Source organism: Elephantulus edwardii, unplaced genomic scaffold (assembly GCF_000299155.1).
Source record: "Elephantulus edwardii isolate Elephantulus edwardi_28Jun2011 unplaced genomic scaffold, EleEdw1.0 scaffold00101, whole genome shotgun sequence".
In the NCBI taxonomy this organism is placed as follows: Eukaryota; Metazoa; Chordata; class Mammalia; order Macroscelidea; family Macroscelididae; genus Elephantulus; species Elephantulus edwardii.
Window position 1 is genome coordinate 4,599,706 of NW_006399851.1, and position 9,471 is coordinate 4,609,176.

The 9,471-nt window shown below is 40.8% G+C and overlaps 1 protein-coding gene across 1 annotated transcript in view; it reads right to left on the bottom strand.

The window, feature by feature from the left end:
* Positions 1–625: 625 nt before the first annotated feature.
* The window catches only part of ELOVL2 (ELOVL fatty acid elongase 2), a 25,595-nt gene continuing 16,749 nt past the window's right edge, over positions 626–9,471 (bottom strand). Inside the window, exons 5-8 of the mRNA XM_006891629.1 lie at positions 7,517–7,688; positions 5,976–6,100; positions 4,123–4,257; positions 626–751 (exon numbers count right to left, since the gene is read on the bottom strand). Of these exons, the coding sequence (XP_006891691.1) occupies positions 626–751; positions 4,123–4,257; positions 5,976–6,100; positions 7,517–7,688 (558 nt within the window). The remainder of the gene's footprint in view (positions 752–4,122; positions 4,258–5,975; positions 6,101–7,516; positions 7,689–9,471) is intronic.

Here is a 9,471-nt window from a genome sequence, read left to right on the forward strand (position 1 = left end):
AACAATCCTAATCTTTAAGAAGTAAGAATTTCACCACCCTATCACTAATTTTAGAAGCAGAAGTGGTTGTGGGAATTTAACAGACTTCTGGAGTAAGAGAGAGTTTTGATACCAGTTTTCTGCCTTCTATTTAAGATTTTAATATGTGCTGGGGCTGACTGCTGAAGGACCAGGTGGACTGATTTTGTACTGGCAATTATTGCTTCATGTACATCAGAACATACCCTGTATTTATAAGATAATTAACATCTTGGTTTAAACATTTTATGCTGAACAGAACTTTTTATTTGAAGACTTGCTGTGGTGCTGGGAAGCTCCATGTTACTGGCTTTGAATGCATATAAGGCGCAGTAAATAAAGCTTTTGTGAGTGGAGGCGAGTACAGGGCGAGGAAAGAGTTGCACCCGTTATGAGGTCTATGGAGGTCAGGATCATGTCAATGCTGACTGAAGCGTTTTAGTGAACAGGTTAACCTAATAGCAATATATTAATACATTTTGGGTACAAATGATTTATAAACTCAAATTAGTTTATGCTAAAACATATAAAACTTTCAATTCAGTCTTTGCTTTAGAACAAGCGAATCTGTTAGGGTATTACATATGCTTTTCCTGTTTCTCTGTTCTTACTGGGTTTTCTTGCTTGTCACTCCATTAGTGACTGGGAAGTGGGCTCTGGAAAAACCGTTTATGACTTCTTTTTGTGCTGGTAAGCCGTCGTCAGCTCTCTGCACTGTTTTTTTCCGGTACGTCTGTTGGATGTGTATGTTTTGAAGGAAAAAAAAAAAGAATCTTTAGTAAAAATTCATTGCTGCAGCTTACAGTGTATATAGTCTGAAACAACACATGATTCTGTTAAGTGCTGGTTCCTATCATGAGAATATCTGCTCATTTATATTATGACCATTGGAACTCTCATGCACTGCTGGTGGGACTGTAAAATGGTACAAACACCCTGAGAGGCAGTTTGACGTCTCTTGAAAAAGCTGAATAAAGAGATCCCGTATGACCCAGATACTGCATGCTGGGCATATACCCCAAGGAAAATAAAACCAAGATACAAACAGAGATTTGTAGCCCAATGTTCATAGCAGCGTTATTCACAATAGCAAGAAAATGAATGGATTTTCATCATCATGCCCCAATAAACAAATGGACTGAGAAATTATGGTACATTCACACAATGGAATACTATGTAGCTCTAAGGAACAATGGTTTTGTAAAATAGCATATAACGAGAGAGTCCAGAGGGCATTATGCTGAGTGAACTAACTCAGCCTCATCAGGACAAATATTACATTAAGACCATTACTGTAGAGATGGAAGGATAACTAGTAAGATGTGGAAAGGAGTCTAAAAGGGGAAGGAGAGGGGAGGAAATTACTGGGATGACAGAGTTTGGTGGGTGAAGAGAGGTGGAGACGGAACTTGGAAGAATCCAACGGGGGACCTGAAAGGACAGGATGGTAATGGGCATAGATCAATGGTGACTGATTTTGTAGAGCACGGTGACCATTTAAAAAAAAGAAATAAAACCAGGATAAAACCCAAGACAAATGCACACTTCAATGAAAGGATGCCACTTTTACCTTATCCACTTGGGATCCAAGTTGTATATTATATAATTAGCATTTTAATTATTCTGTGTTGTTTAGTGAGGAAATAATTTTTGAAACAAAAAGAAAAACTTCTGGTGAAAAGTTACTGTTATTTTAAACTCTCTCGTACTTGGTGTAGGAAAATTAATAACAGATGTCTTCGATTTTAATGGTTTTCTTGTCCACAAAACGATAAAATCCGTATCAGCGGTAAAAAGTTGGACCCAAACTGCTAAAGCCTACCAGAAACATTTCCGTAGCAATGTGACGTTGTCTTGGGCAGCTTGAAAAACAGCTTTCAAACCACTGCAAGCAGGTGGGTGAAAGGCCGACGTCCCAGCAAGGAGAGCAGGCGATACAGTACAGAACCTCAGGGCTGCCAATTAAGTATTAAATCCACCAGCTGCTCTGGAGGAGGAGGATAGGCAGTCTCTTCCCATGAAGGCTCACAGCCTCAGAAACCTGGTGGTCACTGGGCATTGGAGAGGACTTGATGGCACATTTTGTTTTTGTTTCTGGAGTAACCAGAAGACACAGTCTGATCTCTCCATGGGGAAGGCAGGATTCAGTCAAGCCTGTTAAGATTAGCTGATGGCTGACACCTCCCTCTTCTCTTTCATCTTCTTTTTTTTTCTTTTTTATTCTAATGAAAGTTTACAGAGTCCTTTTTCTCTTTCTAAGTCTCACTGTGTGGCACGTCTTTGAGCCGACTACCTTTTCAAATGAAATGGTCTCTCCATGCCTAGAGAGTAACTGCTCAGAATCAACCTTACAGTCACATTTTGGAGAGGGTTTTATTATTTTTAACATGGGGGCTCTGGATGGGTTTGGTTTCCTGACATCTTAAACTCTGGAGGCTAAGAGGAAGCCTCCTTTTTACTTGATTTTCCTCCTCTGTTTTCATTCATTTATTTGGCTGTCAACAAACGTCAAGACTGAAATGATACAGTCAGTTTACAAAAGACTGAGGTTCATGTGGAGCCTGGGGTTAAGGCTGCTTGTGGCATCGCCGATCCTGCAGGATAACATGCTGCTCTGCAAATTTATAAACCAAAATAACTCCCTCAACATTCATTTTCGTGGCTCTGTTTGTTCCCATAAGTGGCTATTTCTCTGAAAAGAAACATTCATCTCTCTCTCTTTTTTTTAAAAAAGGCCAAACCGTGGCCAGTCCAGTTTCAGAAGTATAGGAGATAAGAAGCTGTCAGCACCTAAGTTCACACAGTTCAACTCTGGGTAAAACTACCATGGGTTCGCTTTCAGCAAATGCAAGCTAAAAAATAAGAAAGCATGTCTTGTTTGTCTGAAGCAGGAAATACAACTAAATACAATTTAGTAGTCCTGTTTTGACTATGAATGCACTTTCTCATTTTTGTTCCTCTCTTAAGAGTTCTCTGCCTAAAAAGGAGTGTACTTTAAAATTGACAACCACCTGGGCCATGTGCTCTGCCAGAGTTATTGTACAGTAGTTCTTGTACAACAGAGTTGATTTAAGATTATATTTTTAAATTTATTTAAATTGTTGAGTAAGAAAAAAATGTGACCTTTCAATCCTGGTTTGTCCAAATTTCACCCCCCCCAAATCAGAGTAGAACATCACACAGTAGCTGCAATGGGAATAGCAGATTTTTAATATTCATTAAGCTAAAGTTTTTCCTCCATTCACACAAAGTTTAATCTTGAGGTGTGAGGCTTTGATTGCATGATGTAAATGTGTAATGTAAATTGAGAGCTGTATGTCTCACATAGTAACACATTTGTAAGTCCTCCTTATGCATGCACTGAGTAATGTTTCTTAGAATTCTCACTAAACTATTAACTATTATTCTTTGAGGAGGGAATGCAGTTTCACTTTATACTTCATGCACCTGTAATTTGGTAGGTGGCTGCTGTTATGTGCCATCGAGTTGCCTTCAACTCATAGTGACCCTACGTACAATAGCCCTAAACCCTGCTCTATCCTGTGCCAATCACACTGACTGCGACACATCTACTCCTATTACCCAGTCACTGAATCAATCCATCTTATAGAGTGTCTTCCTCTCCTGCACTGTCCCTCCACCCTCCCAAGCATGACGTTCCTCTCCAAGGACTGGTCCCTCTTTGCAACATGTCCAAAGTATGTCAGACGAAACCTCAGAATCCTTGCCTCCAAGGAGCAGCCTGGCTTCACCCTCTCTAGGACAAATCTGTTTGCTTTCCTAGCAATCCATGGTATATGCAATACTCTTCTCTAGAACCACAGCTCAAAGGCATCAACTCTCCTTCTATCATCCCTAGTGCCTGTCCAAGTGAGTGCAAAGACCACGGCCTGTATCAGGCACACCTTAGATTTGAAAGGTACTTTATCAATTAAGTAGAAGGTGGTGCAAGATGGGGCAGTGTTCATTCTGTTACACATAAAATCACCTAACAGCAGGCCTTTAGCACCTAACAATCACCATCAGTTTTAATCAGTAAAACAAAACAAATACATAGTGTATTGTGTAATCTCACCAGCAAATACTTATCCTTCCTTCACTTACCTGAAAATAAAAATTCAAGAAGAGAATAACTAGCGTAAGCATGTAGGACGACTGGAAGATGAGACAACCGAAGGGGAAGCCACAGGGCCTGACAACGGCGCTCAGGGTGTGCGTGATGGTGAGCAGAAACTGTACCTGCGACAGGGGAGAGGAGAGCGTCACGGTGGGGCCCGCCGGCCAATGCGGCCACCCTCAGCCTCTACAACAACTGCTTAGAAATCTGCCACCATTACTTTCTGAATTATGCAAGGGAGAAAAAAGGTGGTAACACTGAAGGCAGCCCATTTTTCTAACTAGATAACCTACTTAAAATTATGCCTAGTAGAAGAAGCTGTGCTGCAATCCCAAAGGCTGCAGTTCGAATCCACAAGCTGCACTGTGAGAGAAGAATGGGCAATCTTCTCCCTTGTGATTTACTGGGTCTGGAAACCTGAGAAAAGGTCAGCTATGGGGCAGTGTGACTTGATGGCACACAAAAACTGCATCATAAAAGTGCAACCTAAATTAATTTAGGGATCCCGACATGTCTAAGGTTTGGGGTCAAAATTCCATTTTTAAATCAAAAGTAACTTTCGACATTAAGAATGCCTGTGACTCCTAGAAGAACCGTCCACTGGACCCTGACGAAATGTTTAGTCACCAATTTCAGAGAACACTGTGATTTTATTCTGCGTGGTTAATATACACCTTGTTCAGGAAAATCAGGTCCAACTCAAGTCTCAGAACACAGGCTTACTGGAGACAAAACTCTGGCGTGGCGTGTCCTCCCTGCAGTCATGCAAGAAGGGTCTCCAGATTCTTTTGAGGCCAGACAGACCCAGTTTAATTATTGCTTTGTTACTTTTTAAGAAAAAATATTTAAAAATGTGTACCATTTCCTGCTAGCCAAATGTACCCTCATCCAATTTTGTAACCATACCATTCTCTACATGTCAACTGATCTCAGACTTTTTACTCCGATTTCATGTATCTCCTTGTAAAACTCCCTGCACTGTCTCCTCCATGGCCCCTGTGGTTTGGACTCCCCCTGACCTGTGACTGTCAATTTGCAGACTGCCTGCCTCTCAGTTAACAGCTCTTTACAGTTTGTTCAATTTTAATCACTTTCTGTCATTTTAATTGGACTTAGACATTTTACTCCATGGCATTTCATGAATTTTTCCCATTTCTAATGGTGAAAAAGCAATGGTAAAAATTTTGATAAGAATGATTTAAGTAAACAAAAATAGATTTTAAAAGGTATTTATCTCCATTTTAAAATATAAAAACCCTCAAATTGACTGTGTTGAGCTGGAAACTAACTCATAGCTGACCCTCCAGTGGGCATATGGAGGCTGTAAAACCCAGGAAGAGACTGCCCATCTTCCCCTTCAGACCCACTGGTGGATTCGAACTGCCAGAGAGGTGCCTCCTCTGGGTTAGCACTGCAGCTTCCGATGGACTAGGCTACCAGAATTCCCTCTGTTTTAAGATAAGGCTGTTATTATAACCAAATTGTATCTCTGAAGGATAATTTCACATCCAAAATGTAATTCTTTTTTTTTAAAGTAAAAGAAAAACTTTTTTATTGGTATACAATCCTCCCCAACACACACACGCACACACAGAGAGAGTATACTCCACTATGCAGCCTTCATTCTGGACTCTTGTCATGACCATAATACCCAATCATATATTGCTTTTAAACAGTTCACAGTTTAATTCTTAAAAGGCCATCTGAGGTGAAAAACAAGCTCCTCATGCGTAGAAAAGTTCTCACTGCTAAGACGACTCAGATTTCTGCTGCCTTTCCTCATCTTTGAGAATATTAGATGTTTCCCCATGGAAGAGAACCGAAAGAAAGGTTAACATACCAGCTGCGCCTGTGTGAGATACTTCTTCCACCAAAGAAACTTGTGCATGGATGGAAACACAGAAAGCCCATAGTAGGAGTACATGAGAATGTGGATGAAACTGTTGAGTGTCGGTCCAAAGAAACCTACAAAAGTACAGTATGAGAATTACCAATCAGCTAGAAAGCAAGATTGTTCACTCTTCTTTGCCAGATAAGATTCTCCCTGTGTGTCGTAGTTGAAAATGAACAGATCAAGCACAACAAAGGCTACATATGAGAAAGGCCACGTGGACATATTCTCACTGATGATTGTGTCCTTTCTCTAAGATTCAGTGAAACCTCCCCAGGTAGGATTACACGGGGACAGTTTTCCAGACAGGGCATCAACTAAACAAAAGCTTCACCATTCTATCATTACTATCAGCTAATCACAAAGTAGGGGGAATTAGCAAAACCTTTTGGATTCATTTTAATTGAAAAAAAAAAGCCTTCGGTATTCAGGTAAACAGTGCTAAGAACAGAGAAAGTGCTACTGTTCCTTTCTTTTTAAAAAATTCTTTTTACTTTTCATAATAAAATAATTCTGTCTAAAAGAGACCTAGAAATGAGAAGAGGGGGTTATAGAAAGTATAAGAGAGAAAGAAGGCCCAGCAAGACATCAGAAGGTTGGCCCTGAGGAAGACTGCTCAGTGAGGACCTTCCAGTGACTGGCCCACCAAATGAAATGTCAGGAAATGGTATCTAAAAGCCAATTTTAAGATACTTGCTTTGCTGATCTGTGCTTCAGAAACACCCTTCTCTAAGTCCTCCTCATGAAAAGACTTTGCTGTAACTGCTGTGGGTGAATGACATTTGCCAACATTGGGAAGCAAGGGCTATGTCCTATGTTGGGCCAACAGTACACTGTTGTTGTGTGCTCTCAAGTTGTAACCAACTCCGAGTGACCCTCCAGTGGGTGTTCAGAGGTAGTTAACTGCAGGGGAGGAGACTGCCTATCTTCTTCCCGCAAAACAGGTGGTGGATTTGAAACAAATACCTTTGCATTGGCAGCACAATTCCTTACTACTGAGCTACCAGGGCTCTCTTCATCAGCTCTGCTACATTAGGTTGGTACAGAAAATGCAGTTCTTACCAGAGTTCTTTTAGAAAGTTTGCAAGCTACACTGTGGTGGATCACAGATGTAACCCCCTTACCTTTTCAGATTTAAATTTTCAGAGAGCCTAAAAGTTGAAATGACCTAACCTATGTTACAATGGGTGGTGACTGGGAGGTCCCATGGAAGGTGTCACATGGGTAACATCTCTGCAACACCTGTAACAGCATTAGGTTAGAGAGTGCTCCAGTTGAGGCAGGGGTTTTCTGCCTCTGACACTTGGTATGTGGAAAGGAAAAGAAGTTTTTCAATTTAAGGTGATACTCAGCATTTGCCAGTACCAAAGACTAGAAACTAACCATGTGTGAACAGGCCCTTGACTGCTGGCTCTGCCATGGCTCGCCTTTAACTCATGGTCTCCACACAGTGATCAGTACAAGACGGAAAAGGCCACAAAGCCACTTACTTTGTCCACAGGGGATCCAGTTCAGAACACACCACCAGATGTTAAACATAGACGCATGGTGATACACATGCAGGAAAGTGATCTGACTGGTTTTTTTCCGCAAAACAAAGAAAATGGTGTCCAGGAACTCTATTAATTTTGAGAAGTAGTACCACCATAACACTTTGGCCACCTAAAAGATTTTAAAAGAAGAAAGAAAAATACAGAGATGTTCCCTATGTCCCACCCCTCAACACTCCCAGTGCATGTGCCTTCCCCTGCTTCTGCTGTCTCCTTCACGTCTCCTGACCCTGAGCACTGGACCTCACCCTAACGGAGGATGAGGTCTCTAAAGTAGTCGTCTGATTACTTCTCCACATCTACGGAACTAAGTTGCCATGGTTTGCTTGAGCAGAGGGCATTTTATACTCTTGTGCTTGCCACCGCCATTCTCGAAGCACATGACCTAGGTCCCCTGTGTGCTAGTGAAATCACCCAGCACACAGATTATCACTTGTTGTCCCTTCCTTTCTGCCTCCAACACTCCTTTCCCGTGTTGTGGCTGGTGAATTTCTAGGCAACCTTTTTTATTATTATTACTAATTTACATGAAAATTTACAGAGACTTTGAATTTCCATTCATTCATGGTTGCAGTTTTCTCCCCTCCCAATCCTCCTCCCCAGTACACTCCCCTCTTGGAAAAGTAGAAGAAAAATTCTTTCATTGCTTTACAATCCCTCCCCCAATGTCCACTCCACTATGCGGCCTTTGCTCTGGACTCCTGTCATGACAAAAATACCCAATCACATATCCCTTTTAAACCGTTTTCTCATCCTTTTATACTCTTCTCTAGTGCTTTTCTCTTTTTCTCTCAGGCTCCATCAACTGCTTCTTTGTGTTCCCAAATGACTTTAATTCTGTCTCTGCTGTTGATAGCCACAGTAAAGTGTAGTGCATGCCATGAATATGACCCAGTGCCAAGACTGTGTCCCTGGAAGCAAAGTCTGTCTTTCCCACCTTTGCTTAGTGCCCAGATGTCAACAGGAGAGCATTCCTTTTTGTTATACCAAATTGCGATTTCTTTCTGCTACTCCACTGGACCCATGTTTTAGTTATAAACATTGTACTAACCAAACTCAGTCTGTAAGTACCTTCTTTTCTTACCTATATTTTAAATGAAAATATTAGAAGTCAAAATCATCCTTATCTTTATTAACAGTGTTAGGTCACAGTTAACACTGTTAACTCTATACCATATCTATATGGAAACACTTCTCCAGTTAAAAGTGCTGTTTTTAGTGTGAACAATGAAAACAAAGTGATTTTAAAGATGTGGTATAAGAGGAACCATGAAAGCAGTACACACCATGCTCTATTGTCTGCCTCCCAAGAAGACAAGCATAAAGTACAGTGTGAAGTGTCCATCAATGTTTCATGGAACTTCAGATTATTTTTTAACAGTATTTCCATATAGTTCCTTACCGTATTTTTTTCCATGCTGTAGATTAGGGCTTCTAGAGTTGTTCCTAGTTTTTCTGTAATGAACTTTATAATCTTTGGTTTTACTCTTAGTTCCCTGGTCTACCTTGAATTGGTTAAGTGTGTATGGTATGAAATTTGCTTCAGTTTTCTACAGATGGCTTTCCAATTTTGCCAGCACCATTTGTTAAAGAGGCTATCATTTCTCCACTTACTTGATTTCCTATCCTTGTCAAAGATCAGGTGATAGAGGTAGATGAGTTGATTTCTAGGTTCTCTATCCTATTCCATTGATCTACGTGCTTGTCACTGTACCTTGCTATCTTGACCACTATGGCTGTCAAGAAGGATTTGGGATCAGGAAGTGTGATGCCTCTTTCCTTGTTTTTATTTTTTAGTTGTTGTTGTTGTTACGTGCCGTCGAGTCGTTTGTGACTCATAAAGACCCTATGTACAACAGCCCTAGACCGTGCTCTATCCTGTGCCAATCTCATTG